Source organism: Equus przewalskii, chromosome 4 (genome assembly GCF_037783145.1).
Source record: "Equus przewalskii isolate Varuska chromosome 4, EquPr2, whole genome shotgun sequence".
Taxonomy (NCBI): domain Eukaryota; kingdom Metazoa; phylum Chordata; class Mammalia; order Perissodactyla; family Equidae; genus Equus; species Equus przewalskii.
Genome location: NC_091834.1, coordinates 74098308 through 74121158, shown reverse-complemented (window position 1 = coordinate 74121158; position 22851 = coordinate 74098308). Strand labels below are relative to the sequence as shown.

Below are 22851 nucleotides of genomic sequence, written 5' to 3'. Positions count from 1 at the left end.
AATGCATGTCACAATTCCAAAAAAATAGTTAAAATTTTGTCTTGTTACACAATATTATTCTTTCAAGAAGGTTAATTTACTCAAACACAATTATCATATATATCATAAATACATTATATTCTAGCTATTACAAAATCCAGATTTTCCTGCATACTCCCCTTAGCTTAGTTATTTTGGTTATGTAATTTATTCTTTAAAAAAGGAGTGCTTGATATATCAAGCCTTACTGTTATGAATTAAATACTCACCATTAAACACCTCATTAAATTCTCCAGGAGGGGCATGAATGATGAATTTTGCTGCTATACGCACCTAAAATAGAAAGGAAGATATAAATGTTCCATAGTATAGGCCTCTGCTAAAATAACCAATAAACATGCAAAATTATACTACTTCAAAGTTCTACTGAAAATGGTTTGAGAGGATTTTAAAGACAGTGACTCTTCTTCACTCAAACATCTTAAGTTTATTACTGTTTTAATCATTTACTATAATCACAATGTATAGGCTGAATGTATATTAAATATACAATTAATGCATTTAAGGATTCACAGCTGCCAACATAGAAACATTTTCTTATAAGCAAATTTTTCTTTTAAACTAAAATGGAAAAGAATTATCAATCAAGAAAATTTGTATGTGTAAAGAAATAATATGCATTTAGGTACAATGAAGAAAAGATATATATTTATGTCTATAAAGTCACAAATCAGTGAAAAATGTAGAAAGAAAGAGGGGAAGAAAGGTCTACATTATAGTTTTTTTTAACATGAGACCTTACTGGATGGATCTTAAGACATTTTAATTGAAAGATAAGTAAGAGCTAAAATCTCAACAGGTGTACTGACAGGCATATTTTAGGAGAATAAAGGCTATGTTTGATAAAGAGATTAATCACTAATGAAAGCATATCTGAGAGGTTAAGTGAAATGCCCAATATTATAGTTTAGTGAAGAATTCTTGAGTGTTTATAGCAGTTTTCCAACAACTACACAATAACCTCTGACGACGCTGAGGGAGCGTTCCTGCACGTGTACTCCTTGAACAAGCAGCAGCAGCATCAGTGACCTTGTCAGAAATGCACCTTCATGGGCCCCATCCTGACCGAATGAATTAAGACTGGAAATGAGGCCCAAGAAACACTACTAAACAAGCTTTTCAGGTGATTTTTAATACATTTCCAACTATTTGCTGAATTAAGGAACCACTGTTAGCAAAAACAAAAGCCTTGACTTATTTTCACATTTCCCACTTTATTACTAGCCCTGTCATTGCTCTGATGTGGAAACTAAAAATAATGGAACAAAAAGGAAACAGTTATGTCCATTTGTGTATATATGTTATGTGTGTGTGCATGCATCTAAGTAGACACATGGTTTTCACAGAAGAGAGCTGAAAAAGAGGTATATATAGCTATAATGAAGATGTTTCCAGTTAGAGGCCACATATGTGACATGGCCTTAAAAGGATTTTTAGAAAATGTCAATTTAAAATGAAAAGAAACTCTCTGTAGTCTGGATTACTCAAAGCTTGAGGCAAAATCTATGCTTGTTGCTGGATACCACTGAGAGATAATAATGATGAAGATATAACAAAAATGAGATTATTTAAACTAGTGTTTACCAAGCACTTTACATGGATTATGTCATTTACTCTTCACAGCAACCCTATGAAGTAGTTACTATTATATTTGCACATTTTTTAGATGAGGCAACTGAAGCAGAAGAGGTTCAGTAACTGTCAGTCTGATTCCTGAATCTACACTTTTATTCACTGTATTATACTGCTTCTCAGATTGAAAAGTTTTAGTAGAATGGGAAAACTTCACAAAAGAGGAACATGGCAGAATGTGATAGCGTAGCCATGGAACGACTGCCTCAATATAAACTTTTTTGATATTTAAAATGTCAATAGCAACAACTCAAGTGAAACAAATTCCTTGAAAGATACAAAAACCAAAGTTCACTCAAGAAGAAACAGATAACCTCAACAGTCCTGGATTTATTAAGAAATTGCATTTGTTGTTAAAAGCCTTCCACCAAATAAAACTATCGGTTTTCTTACACCAAACATTTAAGGAAGAAATGATATCACTTCTACACAAATTATTCCAGAAAACAGAAGTGAACACTTTTCAACTAATTTTAAGATAACAGCATCATCCTATACCAAAGAGTAAAGTATTACAAGAAACACTCAAAATCTCTCATGAACATAGAAGCAAAAATCCTCAATAAAATATTAACGAATTGAAGGGCTGGCCCCGTGGCCGAGTGGTTAAGTCTGCGCACTCCGCTGCAGGCGGTCCAGCGTTTCGCTGGTTCGAATCCTGGGCGCGGACATGGCACTGCTCATCAAACCACGCTGAGGCAGAGTCCCACACGCCACAACTAGAAGGACCCATAGCGAAGAATATACAACTATGTATGGGGGGCTTTGGGGAGAAAAAGGAAAAGAAATAAATAAAATCTTTAAAAAAAAATTAACAAATTGAATCCAGCAATATATAGATAACACACCAAGACCAAGTGGGGTTTACCCTGGAAATGTAGGGCTGTTTTGATATTTGAAAATCAGTGACAGGAATTCACAATATCAACTGATTAAAGATGAAAAACCTTGGATCGTCTCAATAGACGCAGAAAAATTTGATAACATTCGACAACCAAACATGATAACAACTCTTAGCAAACTAAGAAAAGAATGTCTTTAATCTGACAAAAAATAGCTACAAAAAAGCCTACACCTAACATCATCCTTAATGGTCAAAGACTAAATGCTTTCCCTCTAAAATCAGGAACAAGACAAGAATGTCTGTTCTCACCACTAAGACCTACGCTGAGGTCTTAGTGCAGTAAGGTAAGAAAAAGAAATGAAAGGCATTTCATAAATAAAATAAGACTTTCTATTTGCAGACAACATGATTGTTTACAATGAAAAATCATCAAAGATCTAAAACAAAAAAAAGGGGCCGGCCTGGTGGTGCAGCAGTTAAGTGCGTATGTTCTGATTCAGCAGCCCAGGGTTCGCCAGTTCAGATCCTGGGTGCAGACATGGCACCACTTTGCAAGCCATGCTGTGGTAGGCGTCCCACATATAAAGTAGAGGAAGATGGGCACAGATGTTAGCTCAGGGCCAGTCTTCCTCAGCAAAAAGAGGAGGATTGGCTGCAGATGTTAGCTCAGGGCTAATCTTCCTCAAAAAAAATAAATAAACAAAAAATTAAAACACAAAACCCCAAAACCCACCTACAGAATACTTATGTATAAATCTAATAAAATATGCGCAGGGCTAGTATGCTGAAAACTACACAAAATACTGGTGAAAAGAAATCAAAGAAGAGCTAAATAAATAAAGATAGATTTTATGTTCAGGGATGGGACGACCCAATACTGTAAATATAATAATTTTCCCCAAACTATTCTACAGATTCAATGGAGGCTCAATGAAAATCCTAGCAGGATTTTTTGGATACACATCAACAAGCTGATTCTAACACTGATGTTCTATATTATTGTTTTCCTATGTTTGAAGAATGCAATGAATGCAGACTATTTTGGTCATGTATTAACATCCCCTACCCCTAAATGCAAGCAAGATCAAAAAATCACTCTGATGCCCAAAATCACCATGAACACACACCATGGTATTTAAAAAAAACATTGTGGTTATGAAAGAAGAGAAGGAATGAAATATATTCTATTTCACACCGTTAATAGTAAATGAAAGTAATAAAGGCAAATGAACTAGAATTGCAAAAACAATTTTGAAAAAGAACAAAATTGGAGAATTCATACTATCTGATTTGAAGATGTAATATAAAGCTATAGTCATCAAGATAGGGTGGTACTGGTGAAGGGACAGATAACCAATGGAACAGAACTGAGAGTCCAAAAACATACCCATATAAATATATATGGCCCAAAGACTTCTGAGAAGGTGCAAAGGCAATTCCATGGAGAAACGATATCCTTTCAACAAATGATATTTGAACAATTAGTCATCCATGAGCAAAAAAAATGAACGGCAATCTAAACCTCACACCTTATTCAAAAACTACCTCAAAATGGATCATAGCTCTAAATGTAAAATATGGAACTTAAAAAATTTTAAAGGCAGCACAACCTGGGGTTAGGCAAAAAATTCTTAAGATATGATACTAAAACCATGATGCATTAAAAAAATAGATAAACTGAACTTTATTGAAATTAAAAAATTTTGCTCTGTTAAAGACACTGTTAAGAGAATAAAGAGACAAGCTACAAACTGGAGAAAATATTAGCAAATCACATATCCGACAAAAGATTTGTATCCAGAATATATACTCTCAACACTATTAATAGTAAGAAAACAGTAAGCAAAAGACTTGAACAGACACTTCACCAAAGAGGATATACAGAGGACAGATAAATGCACAAAAGGATGTGCAATACCATTGATCATTAGGGAAATGAACACTGAAGTCATGAAATACTACTATATACCTAACAGAATGGCTAAAATAAAAAAGACTGATAATACCAAGTGCTAATAAGGACACAGAACTGGAGCTCTCACATATTGCTGTGGCAATGCAAAATGGTACAACCAGGATGGAAAACCGTTTGGCAATTTCTTATAAAGTTAAGCACACACCATATGACACAACAATCCCACTTCCAGGTATCTACCCTAGAGAAATGCAAACCTATGTTCACACAAAAATCTACTCATAATTGCTCAAAACTGGAAACAATCTACAACTCAAACATCCACAAATGAGTGAAGGGATAAATAAATGATGGTGTTTCTACATGATGGACTACTACTCAGTAACAAAAAGGAACAAATTATCGTGAATACACACAACAACTTGGATGAATCTCAAAAGCCTTATTCTGAAAGAAGGAAACCGGTCTCAAAAGGTTACACAGTAATAACGCATGATTCCACATATATTTCCACATATATTTGACATTCTCAAATAAAGAATATTATAGCAATGGAGAACAGATAAATGGTTGCTAGCTCCTGGGAGGAGGGATGGGGAAGGGTGTGAATACAAAGGGAGAAAAGAGGAAAAAGAAGAAAACGAGGGAGTTTTTTTTGGGTAATGGAACTGTGCTATATCTAGATTTTGATAGTGGTTACATGAATCTATATAGGTGTTGAAAGTCATCAAAAGAAACCCAAGGGGGTACTTTTATATATATGAGTTTTCAAAATTATTTTCTTCTAAAATGTTTAAAGGTACCATTCAAATGAAAAGGCAAAATACAAAAAAATAATTAATTTTAAACAGGCAAGAGTGGAGTATGGCAGACAGTGCAAGATAAATATACACTGGAATCTATTATGATTATGTAAATAATCTTCATGTCCTTCATTCCCTTCTGTGCCCTTCTCCCTTCTATTAAGGTAGAAGTTGTTAGAAAGCATTTAAAACCAAGTCTTAATTACTACCACAAAAAAACCCCTGATAATCTGCTGATGAATTTATCAAATATTTCTTTTGAAAGCTTTCAGAATTTTGAGGTAATTGTTTTTAACACTCCAAATGATTCATACACTGCCTATAAAGCTGGCAAAATTAAAGTACTGATAGTAAGCAGTGTGTGTGTGTGTGTGTGTGTATAAATACATAGCCAGCATATTTAGTGATACAATTAACTAGCTGTTGAGCTTTAAAAATTTTAGTTGTTTCCAAAAAAGAGAGATGCCATTTAGAATTTTAGTCAGTTCTATTTTGTGTTTTCACCAAGAAAGCAAAAATGACCTTTATTTTTATCCTATAGACTTATTTGCCCTTGCTATCGCACTACATGTATACAGTAACCAAAAGGAGTCAACGAACTGCTCACAATATCTAAGTGACTGCTGGGTCAAAGAAGTACCACCAAGGGTTGAGAGGTCATGAGAGCTGTCTGGCTGAGAACCCAAACCACCACTTGGATTATGCCAGGTATGCATAAACTATTTTAATCTGGTTTTTGTGAATTTCACCAAAGAAGGAGGATCTGATTTTTTGATTTCTCAGGTGCTACAACAAAGCAAGCGTTGTCTGTCACAGTAAAGGCTTGACTGTCTTCCTAAGAAATCGTTCAATTATCACAGTATTTAAACACTGCTACAGCCTCAACATTTCCCTACATCCATCCTTCCTAACTTCTTTTTTAATTTAAAAAATTATTTATTCTAGCCCACTTCTAAATCCAAGAAAGAAAAAAGGTCGTACAAGTTAACAAGAAGAGGTCCCAAGAGCAGAATAGATCTAAAATAATCGAAAACATATTTCCGCAAAGTTTCTCTAGTACACACGGAGCTATACTTTTAATAGTACAGCTTTGTTGGAAGAGCCCAGTGAATGAATAGATACATTCCTGGGCCCACTGCTAAATCCTCTGCATTAACCACCATCTTCCTCCATGTGATTTTATTCAAAGTGAAGTCCCTCTAAATTGGGGTCAGATTCAGGGAAGAATTATTACTTTTATTGTATTCCTAAGCTGCAATTCTAGATTTTCGGGGGGAGGCGCCTTGGTTTTGTTGGGAAGCTATGCCTATATGAGAGAGTAACTCTTATCTATGCTATGTAGTCTATGCTATTAGCAGTTGACAGGCATATCTCAGAAAAATAGCACCAAGAAGTACAGTTTAAAAAAGTTAACCTACTAATGTAGAGCTTAAGGTATTAACCTGAGCTTAAAAACTGAAAGAGCTATATTTTTTCTTTCCTTTCTCTTGGATCCAAACATCAATTTTTTTTGTTTTTTGGTTTTTTTGTCTTTTTGTTTTTGTGAGGAAGATTGGCCCTGAGCTAACATCTGTTGCCAAACTTTCTCTTTTTGCTTGAGGAAGACTGTCGCTGAGCTAACACCTGTGCCAATCTTTCTCTATTTTATGTGGGATGCCGCCACAGCACAGCTTGACTAGCTGTGGTAGGTCTGGGCTGGGTCCGAACATGTGAACCCCTGGCTGCTGAAGCGAAGCGCGTGAACTTAATGACTACGCCACCAGGCTGGCCCTTCCAAACATCATTTTGTATAAAATATATACCACAATTGACTATAAAATTACTTATACAGAAGATAAAGTAGCGTACTCAAAAGAATGTCAAAAATCTTAGCATACATAAACCCCAGGGAAAAACAACTTCTGCCCACTGACTGTCTGAGATGACATAAAAGTACTTACTCACTGTCAAACTTTTTTTCTGCAGTTTTCTTATGGGCTTTCTTCTCTTTTTTTGTAAAACAAAAAGCATTCTACAATTTAAGCAACAAATTAAATAATGATAGTAATGAATAGTAACAGAATAAAATAAGAATCCACGAGTCCTTATTAACATAAAGAAATGAATGAACAAATGAGGGAAAAGGGAAAGCTCTTCATTATGGTAGAATTTCGACTAATAAATGAAGAACCAATGATTAGAAAATCACCTTGGGTGACCACCACAGTAACTGCTGCAGGCAAAAGTCATCAATGGATGCCAAAATTAGCGGGTAAAAGTATGCAAAACAACAGGACCATGTAAATATCCTACTGTCGTTTCACCACACTTTTACCCACTATTTACATGGTCTGAAAGTATCTTTCCACATGATATTTAATTACAAAGGGATTAATAGTAATTTTACATTGAAGAAACCTGCCACCCACTACCTTTGCCAAATGATCAAAGTTATCATAAGTAACAGGAAAAACTGACAGCATGCGCCTCCTAATAGGATATACTGAGGACACAACATCACTTCTGTGCCCAAAATTCACAGGCTGAATCTAATCATGAGGAAATGGCGAAACAAACCGAAATTGAGAGTCTACAAAATAACTAGTCTGTATTCTTCAGAAGCATTAAGGTCATGAAAGACAAACACTGCTGAGAAACTGTTCCATATTAAAGATCAAAGAGACAGTATAACAAAATTCAGTGTGATCCTGAATTGGATCCTGGAGAAGCAACTGGTGAAACGTGAACAGAGTCTGTAGAGTAGATAATAGTGTTGCATCAATGTTTAATTTCTTGATTTTGATAACTGTACTGTGCTCATGTAAGAGAAAGCCCTAAACACACTAAAGTATTTAGAGAGTAGGAAAAAAAATTCCTTCTCTACCCTGAGGTTGTGGGGATTTTCTCTTATATTTTTTCTAACTTTAAAGTTTTGCTTTTTGCATTTAGGTCTTTAATCCACCAGGGACTAATTTCTGTGTGTGATGTGGGATGGAGATCCATTTATTACATTATCGTATGGATAAATAAAACATCCCAATAGTATCTGTTAAAATGTACTTCTTTTCCCCACTGGAGCAAAATAAATAAACAAAAGAAAAAAGAAAAAGTGTCTTGTATATTCAGTACTATTTTTAAAATATGAGTTACTTCTTTATTTCAGCCAGGGATATGAAAAAACACGTTATACATTTTAATAAATTCCAAAAAGCCTTCTGAAAAGTGTCTAACAGAATTTAGCAGTCATCATTCAGGTAATAATCACAAGAATGTAACTTCCTCAAGGAATTTCTGAATATTCAACAATAACAGTAGGCAGCAATAAGAGATGCTATCCTGGGTCCGGCCCAGTGGCGCAGCAGTTAAGTGCGCACGTTCCACTTTGGCAGCCCGGGGTTCACCAGTTCGGATCCTGGGTGCGGACATGGCACAGCTTGGTACACCATGCTGTGGAAGGCATCCCACATACAAAGCAGAGGAAGATGGGCATGGATGTTAGCTCAGGGCCAGTCTTCCTCGCAAAAAGAGGAGGATTGGCAGCAGTTAGCTCAGGGCTAATCTTCCCTTAAAAAAAAAAAAAAAAGAAGTACCATACAACCCAGCTATCCCACTACTGGGTATCTAGCCCAACAATTTGAAATCAACAATCCAAAGTAACATATGCAGCTGTATGTTCACTGCAGCACTATTCACAATAGCCAAGACACGGAACCAATCCAAGTGCCCACCGACTGGTGATTGGATAAAGAAGATGGGAGATATATATATATACACACTCATACACACATACACACACACACACACACACACACACACACACACACACACAATGGAATACTACTCAGCCATAAAAAAGACAAAAGCATCCCATTTGCAACAACATGGATGGACCTGGAGAGAATTACGCTTAGTGAAATAAGCCAGACTGAGAAAGACAAACACCAGATGATTTAACTCATATGTTGAATATGAACAAACACATGGACAAAGAAAACAGTTCAGTGGTTACCAGGGGAAGGGAGATAGCGGGTGGGCACAGGGGGTGAAGGGAAGCATTTATGTGGTGACAGTCAAGAAATAATGTACGAATGAAATTTCACATTCATGTAAACTATTATGAACTAAAAAAAAATTTTTTTTTAAATAACAGCTGAAAGAGTTACTTAATACAAAACAAAATTCCTGTAAATATACTATAGTTGTGTTCACCATGTTATGGGCAAATACGTTAGAATCTGTTTTCAGAAAATTACATTAAAATCTCCTATTGAACTTACTTAAAAAAATTGGCTAAGTTTCCATCTTCTCTGCTTCCAAAATCCCAAATGTCTAGCATTAATTAAGTCTGGGGAAAAAAAGAAATTCGGAGGAAAAAGAAAAAGAAAATCAAAAAGGGAAGAGACTTTTGCCTACATACTGCTGCTGAATCTGAGTGCTGAGAATAGTGCCTAGCAAATGGCAGGCTCTCAAATATTTGTTGAACAAATAAACATTCAATCTCCCTTCAAGGCAGGATCCCTGCTGCCTCTGCACTCAGTAGATTCAACTGCTGAATAAATCTATAAGCATGAATAAACTCTCATTTTGTTAGAATGGTCTGAGAATGGGTGGCACAGCGGTTGTTTCCATGTTCCGCTTCGGCGGCCCGGGGTTCAAGGGTTCGGATCCCAGGTGCAGACATGGCACCACCTGGCAAGCCATGCTGTGGTAGGCGTACTACATATATAAAGCAGAGGAAGATGGGCACAGATGTTAGCTCAGGGCCAGTCTTCCTCAGCGAAAAGAGGAGGATTGGCAGCAGATGTTAGCTCAGGGCTCATCTTCCTCAAAAAAAAAAAGGAAAATAAAAAACCACAAAAACTTATGGTAATATAAGGAAGCAGTACAGTTCATGATCTCTGGAGCCAGACTGACTGGGTTGGGTTTTCATCTCCACTACTCAGTAGCTACGTGAAACTTGGGTGAATAAATAATACTGGCTATTATTATTAGCAGTAATAGTAGTAGATAATAAGTATACTTGCATTAGTATAGTTCCAATATTCTTAAAAACAGCTCTGGAACATAGACATTTTCACATTACATGTTAGTTTCCTTATGCCCTACAGTGGCACAAAGATGGCGTATGCTCACACTTTCTGTGTTGTTTGCAGTGCATTCACTTCCCACATACTGACATCCTTTCTCCTCACTTGGAAACCATCCCTTCCCTCTCTGTTTGACTCCGCTCACCTCAAAAACCAGCGATAGCAACACAGGAGGAAAACGCTAGTTTCCTCCTAGCTGTATGGGGGCAACATGCAGTTTAAGATCTGGGTTTTTATCTCAGCTAAGACAAATGATCTGTACTCAAGTGTTGAGTTTTTTAACATCTATAAACCACCATTTTTTATAGGTAAATTAAGGGAGATGAAATATATCATTTCTTAACTTTTTAAAACTCTTGCCTCTGTTAGATAAAACAGGATATTATCTATAATTACTCTCCGAGATAGCTGTTATTACCTTCTATTGCTGAAGGAGAAACAGAGATCCAGAACTGGGATTTGAACCAAGTCTTCAGATGAAGTCCAAGGCTTTTCATAGAGCAGCCTCCCAATACAGCATAATCTTTCTATGATGGTTCAGAAAACAGGTTGGGAACAAAAGAAATCTCTGGGTAATCTCATCTACTTCTGCTGCATCTATAATCATCCCGTAACAATAGCTCTCAACCTCTCTCAAGATCAAGATTTATTTTTCTAAGTGTAACTTATTTATTAGAAATCTCCAACAAAATGCCTCAAAGATACCTCAGTCTATCTCCCCCAACCCAACTCCCTTCTGTTCTTAATTACTGGCATCACTTAGAAATCATTGCACATTTTTTCCTCTCTCCTAGTCAGTCATATGATGAACGGGTGTTTGTCTCTCTTGCTCAAATCCAATTCCCTTTTCTTTGATTCCATTCCATTCAAACCCAAACACTTTGTTTCTGGATTGTTACAATAGTTGCCCTGCCTCTAGTCTCATCTTTCCCTAAAATTCATTTTCCACCCTGCCACTGATTGATATACTTCAGTGCAAATTCTGATCACATTTTTTTCTGCTTAAAAGCATCCAATGGTTCCCCACTGCCAATAAGATAAAGTCCAAAGTCCTTAGCATAACATACAAGGCTTTTCCATATCTGAAGCCTGTAAAATGTAATTGTTAACAGCACAAACTAAAATAAGACTGAATGGACTCAGACTACAGCTCCACTGTCTATTACCCGTATGACCATAAGCAAATAAAATTCAGTTTTCTCACTTGCAGTAAATGAGATAATACACTTAGAAAAATGCTTGGCACAGAGTAAGCACTCAAATAATGGCTTTTACCTTTTTACTCTTTCTGCCACTTTCTAGCTCTTATAACCTACCCACTCTTTTTTTCACCCCACTCATACACAGTACTGCAGCCTCATCACTCCATTCAGACTTTCAAACAAGAACTGGTGTCTTTCATGCCTCCACATCATTGCATGTATGTGATTTGGCCATCTTTTATCTACTGTGGTAAAACTGTACACAGCAGAATATCTTAAACTTTGCAAATTATCAGAAGAAAAGGTCTCATAGAAAGGAAAAACGCAAAAGATTATGTGGTATTAAAAATTTCTTGATGTATTATTTAGTACAATAACCATTAGCAAATACTTTGATAAAGAGTTAGTACTACTGAGATCTGTGGTATAAGGCCTAAAACTAAGGCCCAGTATTATGCGTGCCTTGACATCTGGGGAAACCTGGGAGGGCCTGAAAGCCCTAACTGCAAGTTCCCATCTCCACTCTGCTCCTGCAGACCAGGTCCCCCAGCCAGACAACACTCTTCAGCACAGGGAACGGGCACAGTTCCTGCTTATTCCTGAGTAGCAGGCTTCAGTTCCCTGCCAGCCTGTGGAATTATTCAAACAAACTAATTACGTCCCCTCCCCTAGGGAACCAGGGATAACTCCATCCTCTTGATATTACAAAGCTTGCTTCCCCAGCCTCTGCTTATTCACTCTGTTCCCGAGTGCAACTCCCATGTGGCCCTGCATTGTGTGCTGTGTCTCCCTCTCCTGGGCTGTTGAGTATACCGTGATTAACAAACTGCTGTTCACTGCATTTGTCCAGTGGCAGGTGTTGCGTGTTCAGCCACTCTCATAATCCTAAGGCAGGAACCTCTCCCTCACCAACAGAGTGAAAAGGAGGCGAATAAAACAAGATCTCACTTATCTGGGAAGCTTGAATTTAAGACATGTAATCGGGGACTAGGAAGCAAGGAACTCAGTTATTTAAAATATATTTTAAGGGGCCGGCCCAGTGGCGTAGTGGTTAAGTTTGTGCGCTTCACTATGGTAGCATGGGGTTTGCAAATTCAGACCCTGGGCGCAGACCCAGCACCACTTGTCAAGCCACGCTGTGGCAGCATGCCACACAAAACAGAGGAAGACTGGCACGTTACCTCAGCAACAATCTTCCTTAAGCAAAAAGAGGAAGACTGGCAACAGATGTTAGCTCAGGGCCAATCTTTCTCACACACATACAAAAAATAAATGAAATAAAATATATTTTAAGCAAGGAAACAAGCTGATATATAGTTCAAACGTTAGAAGGGGATAAGAGAGATTCTTCACAGATTTCCTTTATTTTTATTTCAGATATAAATTTACAAGTGTGGTTATGTAGTTTCTTACCCTCTAATGGACTTGACGGGAGGAGGGGAAAAGGTTGACAGCTTTACTTACAACATTAAAAAAAGGGGAAGGATCTGAGCCAACCTGACAAAGGCTGCAGAAAACAAAGTTCTTTTTTTTAATAACATTTTATTTTTCCTTTTTCTCCCCAAAGCCCCCTGGTACATAGTTGTGTATTTTTAGTTGTGGGTCCTTCTAGTTGTGGCATGTGGGATGCTGCCTCAGCATGGCTTGATGAGTGGTGCTATGTCTGCACCCAAGATCCAAACCAGTGAAACCCTGGGCCACTGAAGCGGAACACACGAACTTAACCACCCAGCCACGGGGCCGGCCCCCAAAGTTCTTTATAGAAACAAATAAAATTACAAATCAAGTCCTGAAATTCAGGAGCTAATCAAACCTCTTGAAAAGAGAGCTCTAAAATTTTTTTTTAGAATTTTTATATAAGAATAACTACAAGCTTACATCAATAACCTTTTCAGATGAAAATACTAAACAGGATTTTGAATTATGGAATGACGTAAACATTTCAACACCTCCAGACTTACTGCAACTCTACTGAGTGATTAAGTAACTGGGAAAAATCTTGTGGATGTGGCCAGTGGAGTGGAAGGAGATGAATTAGAGACTCTTTCACAATTTTAGGCTACCTTCCTCCACTCTTCACTGATCCTTGGTCTATAGAGAACTCCTTGCTAATTCAGAAATTAGAAGATAAAACTAGTTTATTAAATACAGTCACGTGCCTCATAGTAACATTTCAGTCAACAATGGACAGCATATATGAGGGTGGTCCCATAAGATTAGTACCATTTAGCCTAGGTGTACTGTAGGCTATACTATCTAGGTTTGTGTAAGTAGTGTACAAGAGACAGAAGTTTTCCTCTACTCTTCTAAGTCCTTTTGGCTGGTCTAAGAATTAAGCTGACAGACATATTAACAGGAGAGCAACAAAAGTTTAATAACAGGTATACACATGAGAAATCCAGGAAAACTGAGTAACTCACCAAAATGGCCAAAGCCCTCAGCTTAAATACCATCCTCAGCTAAAGAAAAAGAGGAGGTTGGGGGTGGGGAGATTCAGGGACTTTTAAAAGGAAGGAAGGCAATTCACAGGTAGGTGAAAAGGAGCAAACGTTTGGAGAACAAGTGTTTGGCCACACAGAAACAGAAGAACACAGAGGGGAGCCCAATAAACAGGGTTTTCTAGGTTCCTCCCTGTCTACCACCTAGTCCATGTTATGCTAAGGTGGTAGCTCACTTCATGAGACAGGTTTTTTAATCTGAGTTCTTTCAGGTAGTTAAGGTGAGTCTTCCATTTCTTTTTTTTTTTAAAGATTGGCACCTGAGCTAACAATTGTTGCCAATCTTCTTTTTTTGTTTTGTGCTTTTTCTCCCCAAATCCCCCCAGTACACAGTTGTACATTTTTCAGTTGTGGTATGTGGGATGCCACCTCAACATGGTCTAATGAGCGGTGCCCTGTCTGTGCCCAGGATCCAAACCAGTGAAACCCTGCGCTGCCGAAGTGCAGCGTGCAAACTTAACCACTCCACCACGGGGCTGGCCCCGAGTCTTCCATTTCTTAGAAATAATTAGCCTAAAATAATCCTCGTTTTAGACCCATAAAGAGACACATTTTGGGATGGCAAATTTTGTTCCCCTTCAGTACACTCTATGATGTTTGCACATCAACAAGATCTCCTAACAATGCGTTTCTCAGAATGTATTCCTGTCGTTAAGTGATGCAACACTGTAGTGAGAAATGGTCTTTGATGGAGCAAGTTAGAAAAGCTGAAAGTGAAAGAGACTTCCTCAAAAATAAATACTGCCATTTTGGTAGTTTGTGACTCTGTTCAACATTCTTTGGATCGGAATCCCCACAAATACTTGAAGAAAGTGGACAGAATTCAACTGTAAATTGTTAAATTGTCAGACAAGGGAAAAACAAGGATGGTCATCTTTCAATATCAGATGAAGCTGATTCCATTATTCTTAAAGAGAACTCCCCAAATCTTTCCCTATGAAAGAATATCTTCTCCGAGTAAAAATACAGTTCATTTTGATAAATCTCATAGAAAACTGTCTCCTGCTTTCCACCAAGTGCTACTTTTTTCTTGTGGATGTTGACAGAGGATCAGAAGTGTCTCAGATTGCAGACAATGAAAAAAGCATTACATTAATCCTGGGATGCTGCCACAAATTGCTCCTCACGTGCTGCAGGCAACAGAGAGGGGTTGATGCCCCTCATATTGTGTACAGCATGCCTACATTCTGAGCTTACAGATAGAAATTGGCTTTACTGCATACTTTTCAATTTGATCAAGGACAGATGATGAGCAAAGCAAACAATACTGATGGGCTGTGTGGCACTGGCACATGTGGGACCAACACATGTAGAAGCTAAACTTTTATTACCACAGCAACGGGAAGAAATTTGTCACAATACCCAGAAAGATGACTCCTCGTGGCAAAATCCTGTGGAGCAGAGGCGCCTTACTTTTCTAAAGAAGTTCCCAATTCCTTGGTTTTTTCAGTGTTGTAACCGATGCAAATAGAAGATAAGGCACGTTTGGTATAAGAAGCTGTGATCAAAATCCTTGGTATCATTTTGGCATACACTGATGATCCAGACAAATATCAACAGAGTATTGAATTGTTGCTCTTGGCCTTGGGTGATCCCTCAGAAGGAATAGTGAGTACAAGACATCAAGTGTTTTTACCATCCTATGCTACCTGGACTACAGAATTTGGAAACGTCCAATCTTACCTTATACGTAAACGGCTGAGTAACACTGAAATACTTCTCAGGGAATGAAAACAAAGAGGAGGGCTGGATGCACATAAACGCAAGTAGCTTTCTGCCTTGCAGTCCTTGATTCTGTCACTCTTTGCATTAGTGCTACGAAATGCACCTTTCTCAAGCAAAGCCAAACCTCATAATGAAATGCCAAAGATGGAAGCGACTAGATTCCCTTGGCCTACATTGCCTCTGTCTTTCACTGGCAGGGATGAGCATCTGGCAGCGCTACTTCACCTTCACGACTACCATCTAGAACATGAAGGTACGGCAGGGTGGGGGAGTCTGCCACAGGTTGTCAATCGACTGTTGCCACAATTTATAGAAATCGTTGGGAAAACTGTTACTTTAATGACCTGTGTCTATGAATTCTAGAGATCTTTCCTGATGCTTTGTGCTGAACATTGTAAACTGGCAAAATTTTTACAAGTATTAAGGTAAAATTTTAGTTCTAGAAGATTTTAACGCTACCTGAAGAAAACACTGATTTCTTTTTAGCAGGAAATGGAGTCCTCAACAAAGTAGCTATAAATATAGTAGGCTGACAAAAATTTTAAAATTTTTAAAAAGGCTTGAGTAACCAAAAAAAAAAAGATGCAAAGTATACAAAGCAAACAATGCATGTGCATGTAAGCACATACACACCACAGAAAATAGCTAGCCAAACCATTAAATTTAGAGGTAAACAGCCCTGCACTCTACAGTAGCCCAAAAGTATATTGCATGGGAGATACTTATCCTAAAAATCATTTGTTATCTTAAATTCAAATTTAACCAGGCATCCTGCATTTGATCTGAGAACCATGCCAACAACTCCTCTAATTTCCATATGTTGGACATTATCCCAAATAGTTATCTCCTCCTTGATCAAGGCAGGAGACATTAGGGTAGAGATTTCCCAAATCTGGATGCCTGTTAAATTTGCCTGGAAAGCTTCTGAAAAAATACAGATTCCTAGTTCCACTCCAGGCCTAGTGAATCAATCTCCAGAGGACCAAGACCTAGAAATCCATATTTTAGAAAATCTCCCCAGGTGATTTTGATGGGTGGCCAGATATTGTACCCACTGCCCTACAAAGGATTGTATATGCAAAATTTGAGGGTTTTGGTCTTATGAAGAAAGGAATCACAGATTTCACCTGAATCTCAAGGAATGCGATACCAAAAAGTGTAACTGCTCAGAGACAAGTAGTAAAGTTAAAAAGAGCTGTTATGCATTCTTCAACTTCAACTAAAAGAAGCATTTAACATTTTTTCCCCTAACTCTCTAAAAACTGCATATGCTTTTTTGAAAGTTACAAGTAAAATAAGAATAGAAACACTATTTTTAAACTCTATCATATTTAAATAGTTTATGACAAAGTGATCACTATTGCATATGTGCTAAAGACTAATTGATTTTGAGTATACTTAAGAGTGTTAATTTGTTAAGTTTTCCTTACAAACTTTTTCCCTTATAATTATCATTCTGAAGAGTAATTAAAAACAGGGCCCTGGTGATGGCTGGGTACCCAGAATATGAAGACACTAAAGTAAACTGTTAACATCACACAGATAATAAGGAGCTGCCAGACTCCAGTGGACAAAATAATGCAGAAGTGACATCAGCATCACAGCAGAGTGAGCTATTCCCTTACGCTCTCCTCCCTAAGATACAACAAAAACGACATTCATTAACCAACAGAGGAAATCCACACAACACAACAGATGTCTGATGAGAATCCACACTGCCATACATCTGAAGATGGGGGTGCTGGATCCCAAGAGGCAGTGGACGGAAGTAAGCACATCCCCTCCAGTTCTCCTCATTGGCAGTGATCTAGGGTGCAGGACCTCGCACTGCAGCTGGTGCATGACTCTGAGATGAGAAGGGGGGAATAGTAGGAATGCTTCTGCTCTCGGAGTTGCTTCCCAGCCTGTGGGAACGCTCCACACTGAGAAGGCTAAGTCAGCAGGGGGGTGCCGCCACTAAGCTGAGCAGCCCATGGAGGCCACCAGTGAGTGCAGAGTGGGAGCACGGGTGGGAAAGAAGGTACCCCTCCCCCTCATCCCACCTGGCACACGAGCTTGCTGGTCAGCCAGGGCAGGGGATCCTTGCCAGATCACCTGTGCCTGCATGTATGACGCAGCAGCAGCCAGACACAGAGAGCCCTATCAGCACAACTTCCTCAATGGACAGGCACAACTGCCAGGAGACGTGGTAAGGTCAGAAAACAGCTCCTGCCCCACCCAGCATTGGCAGGTGAAATCTGAGACCAAATAGTACCACTATGTGCCAGTAAAGGCCCACCACATCTCACAGCATGAAGAAATACATTAACACTCCAGACCAGAAGAAAAATGACAAGTGTCCAGAAACTAATCCTGAAGTCACTGAAATTTACAATCTAAGTAACAGAGAATTCAAAATAGTTATAAAGAAACTCAATAAGTTACCAGAAAACTCAGAAAGACAGTACAAAGAACTCAGGAATAAAATTAATGAGCAAAAGTAATTCTTCACAAAAGAGACTGAAATTTTAAAAAACATTAAAACAGAAATGCTGGACATGAAGAGCACACGAATGAGATTTTTCAAAAGTCTAGAATCCTTAAAAAACAGGACTGACATTATGGAGGACAGAATTAGTAACTTAGAGGACAAAAATATAGAAATGTTTCAGGTGGCAGAGGAGAGAAAACTAAGACCAAAAAGAAATGAAGAAATTCTCTGAGAAATATCCAACTCAATTAGGAAATGCAACATAAAGATTATAAGCATTCCAGAGGGAGAACAAAGGGAGAAAGGAGCAGAGAGCTTGTTCAAAGAAAGAATAATACCTGAGAACTTCCCAAACCTGGGAAGGAGCTGGAATGACACATAAATGAAGATAAGAGAACTCCTAATTACATCAATGTGAAAAGATCTTCTCCAACACAAAAACCAATGACAAAGAAAAAATATTAAGGGCAGCAAGACAGAAGAAAATAACCTACAAAGGAACCCCTATCAGGTTGTCAGCAGATTTCAGAGCAGAAACTTACAGATTAGAAGAGTAAAATGATATAGTCAAAATACTGAAAGACAAAAACTTTCAGCCAGGAAAACTCTATCCAGCAAATTATCCTTCAGATATGATGAAGAAATAAAAACTTTCACAGGTAAACAAAAGCTGAGGGAATTCATTGTCACAAGACACCCTCCCGATAAGAAATGATCAAGAAAGCCCTCATACATGAGGGGGAAAAAAAGGCAAAGACTTACAAAACCTTGAGGAAGGAGATAAACAGACAAAAATCATGAAATTGCAGCTCTCTATCAAAACAGGTTAGCAAACATTTAATTATAACATAAAAGACAAAAGGAATGAAAGCATCAAAAATAACTATAATCAGGCTGGCCCTGGTGGTCTAGTGGTTGGGTTCAGTGCACTCTGCTTGAACAGCCTGGGTTCAGTTCCTTGGTGCAGACCTACACTGCTCTGTTAGCAGTCATGCTGTGCTGGTGGCCCACATAATAAAAAAACAGAGGAAGACTGGTATAGATGTTAGCTCAGGGTGAATCTTTCTCAGGAAAAAGACAAAACAAAACAAACAAAACTATAATCACTTCATTTTAATCACAAACTCACAACACAAAACGGAATAAGTTGTGACAACAATAATTTAGGTGGGGAAAGGAAAGGGATGGAACCTGCTTAGGATAAGGAGATAACGGGCTATCAGAAAATGGACTATCTCTTCTATGAGATCTTTTATACAAATCTCACAGTAACCGCTAAACAAAAAATCAGAATAGAGACACAAATGATAAATACTGAGAAAACCATTAGGGAAAATTACCAAACTGAAATGGCAGTCAGAAACACATGGGATGAGAAACAAGGGAAGTACAGAACAACTGGAAAACAAGAGATAAAATGGCAGTATTAAACCCTCATGTATCAATAATCACTCTAAAAGTAAATGGACTGAATCTCCAATCAAAAGACACAAAGTGGCTGGATGGATTAAAAAACAAGAACAATATGCTGCCTCCAGGAAACACATCTCAGCTCTAAAGACAAACAAGCTCAGAGTGAAGGGATGGAAGACGATATTCCAAGCAAATGGCAAATAAAAGCAAGCAGGTGGTGCCATACTTACATAAAGTAGACTTCAAGATAAAAAAGGCAATGAGAGAAAGAGGGACAGTATATAATGATAAAAGGGACACTCCACCAAGAGGGGATAACACTTATAAATATATACGCACCTAACACAGGAAAACCAAAGTACATAAAGCAACTATTAACAGACATAAAAGGAGAAATTAACAATAACATAATAATAGTAGGGGACCTCAATACCCCACTTACATTAATGGAGAGATCATCCAGGCAGAAAGTCAGCAAGGAAGGGGTACAATTAAACGAAAAACTAGACCAGATGGCCTTTATAAATTTATATAGAACACTCCATCCAAAGCCAGCAGAATATACGTTCTTCATATACGCACATATGGCATATTCTCAAAGATAGACCATATGTTGGGAAACAAGGCAATTCAATACATTTAAGAAGACTGGAATCATATCAAGTATCTTTTCCAAACAAAATGCTATGAAACTAGAAATCAACTAAAGAAAAAAGCTGGGAAAGTGACAAACATGCAGAGACTAAACAACATACTACTGATCAACCAATGGATCACTGAAGAAATCAAAGGAGAAATAAAAAAATATCTGGAGACAAACGAAAATACATCATACCAACTCATATGGGATGCAGCAAAAGCAGTCCTAAGAGGGAAATTCACAGCAATACAGGCCTACCTCAACAAACAAGAAAAATCTCAAATAAGTAATCTTAAACTACACCTAAGAGAACTAAAAAAAGAACAAACAAAGCCCAAAGTCAGAGGAGGAAAATAATAAAAATTAGAGCAGAAATAAATGAAACAAAAAAGACAGTAGAAAAGATCAATGAAACAAAGAGCTGGTTCTTTGGGAAGATACACAAAATTGACAAATCCTTAGCCAGACTCACTAAAAAGAAAGAGAGAGAAAGACCAAATAAACAAAATTAGAAACGAAAGACGAGAAATTATAACAGATACCAGAGAAATACAAAAGACTATAAGAGAACACGACATAAAACTATATGCCAACAAATTGGACAATCTAGAAGAAACAGATAAATTCTTAGATTCATACAACCTCCCAAAACTGAATCAAGAAGAAACAGAGAATCTGAATAGACCAATCACAACTAAAGAGATTGAAAACGTAATCAAAAACCTCCCCAAAAATAAAAGTCGAGGACCAGATGGCTTCTCTGGAGAATTCTACCAAACGTTCAAAGAAGATTTAATACCTACCCTTCTCAATCTATTCCAAAAAATTGAAGAAGACGAAACACTTCCTATCTCATTCTATGAGGCCAACATTACCCTGATGACAAAATCAGATAAGGACAACACGAAGAAGGAAAACTACAGGTCAATATCACTAACGAACATAGAGGCAAAAATCCTCAACAAAATATTGGCAGACAAAATACAGCAATACATTAAAGAGATAATACACCATGATCAAGTGGGGTTTATACCAGGGATGCAAGGATGGTTCAACATCCACAAACCAATCAATGTGATACACCACATTAACAAAATGAGGAATAAAAACTACACGATCATCTCAATAGATGCAGAGAAAGCATCTGACAAGACCCAACATCCATTTATAATAAAAACTCTCAATAAAATGAGAATAGAGGGAAAGTACCTCAACACAATAAAGGCCATATATGACAAACCCACAGCCAACATCATACTCAATGGGGAAAAAAATCCCTCTGTGAACAAGAACAAGACAAGGGTGCCTACTCTCACCACTCTTATTCAACACAGTACTGGAGGTTTTGGCCAGAGCAATTGGGCAAGAAAAAGAAATAAATGGCATTCAAATTGGCAAGGAAGAAGTGAAACTCTTGCTGTTTGCAGACGATATGATTCTCTATATTGGAAACCCTAAAGAATCCATCAGAAAACTATTAGAAATAATCAACAACTACAGCAAAGTTGCAGGATACAAAATCAACTTACAAAAATCAGTGCCATTTCTATACTCCAATAACAAACTAACAGAAAGAGAACTCAAGAACACAATCCCATTTACACCACACAACACAAGGAATAAAATATCCAGGAATAAATTTAACCAAGGAGGTGAAAGACCTATACAATGAAAACTTTAAGACAGTATTGAAAGAAATCAATGATGACATGAAGAAATGGAAAGATATTCTATGCACATGGATTGGAAGAATAAAAATAGTTAAAATGTCCATACCACCTAAAGCAATCTACAGATTCAATGCAATCCCAATCAGAATCCCAATGACATTCTTCATGGAAATAGAACAAAGAATCCTAAAGTTCATATAGGGCAACATAAGACCCTGAATAGCTAAAGCAATCCTGAGAAAAAGAACAAAGAGGGAGGAATCACAATCCTTGACTTCAAAATATACGACAAAGCTATAGTAACCCAAATAGCATTGTACTGGTACACAAACAGACACACAGATCAATAAACAGAATTGAAAGCAGAGAAATAAAACCACACATACGTGGACAGCTAATCTTCGACAAAGGAGCCAAGAACATACAATGGAGAAAGAAAAGTCTCTTCAATAAACGGTGCTGGGAAAACTAGAAAGCCACATGCAAGAGAATAAAAGTAGACCATTATCTTTCACCATATGCAAAAATTAACTCAAAATGGATTAAAGACTTGAAGGTAAGATGTGAAACCATAAAACTCCTAAAAGAAAATATAGGCAGTACACTCTTTGACATCAGTCTTTGAAGCATCTTTCCAAATACCATGTCTACTTGGGCAAGGGAAACAAAAGAAAAAATAAACAAATGGGATCCCAGCAGACTAAAGAGCTTCTGCAAGGCAAAGGAAATCAGGAATAAAATGAAAAGACACTAGGAAAATATATTTGCAAATCACATATCCGACAAGGGGTTAATGTCCAAAATATGTAAAGAACTCATACAACTCAACAACAACAAAACAAACAACCCAATCGAAAACGGGCAGAGGATATGAACAGACATTTTTCCAAAGAAGACATACAGATGGCCAACAGGCACGTGAAAAGATGTTCAA

At 37.6% G+C, this 22851-nt stretch overlaps 1 protein-coding gene and 1 pseudogene across 1 annotated transcript in view; one reads left to right on the top strand and one right to left on the bottom strand.

Annotated features, from left to right (window-relative positions):
- Window positions 1-22851, bottom strand: part of CAPZA2 (capping actin protein of muscle Z-line subunit alpha 2) — a 58101-nt gene that overhangs the window by 23287 nt on the left and 11963 nt on the right. The window contains exon 2 of the mRNA XM_008537009.2: window positions 249-312. Coding sequence (XP_008535231.1) covers window positions 249-312 — 64 coding nt within the window. The remainder of the gene's footprint in view (window positions 1-248; window positions 313-22851) is intronic.
- LOC103562071 (RAB11-binding protein RELCH pseudogene) lies at window positions 14688-16257 on the top strand (annotated as a pseudogene).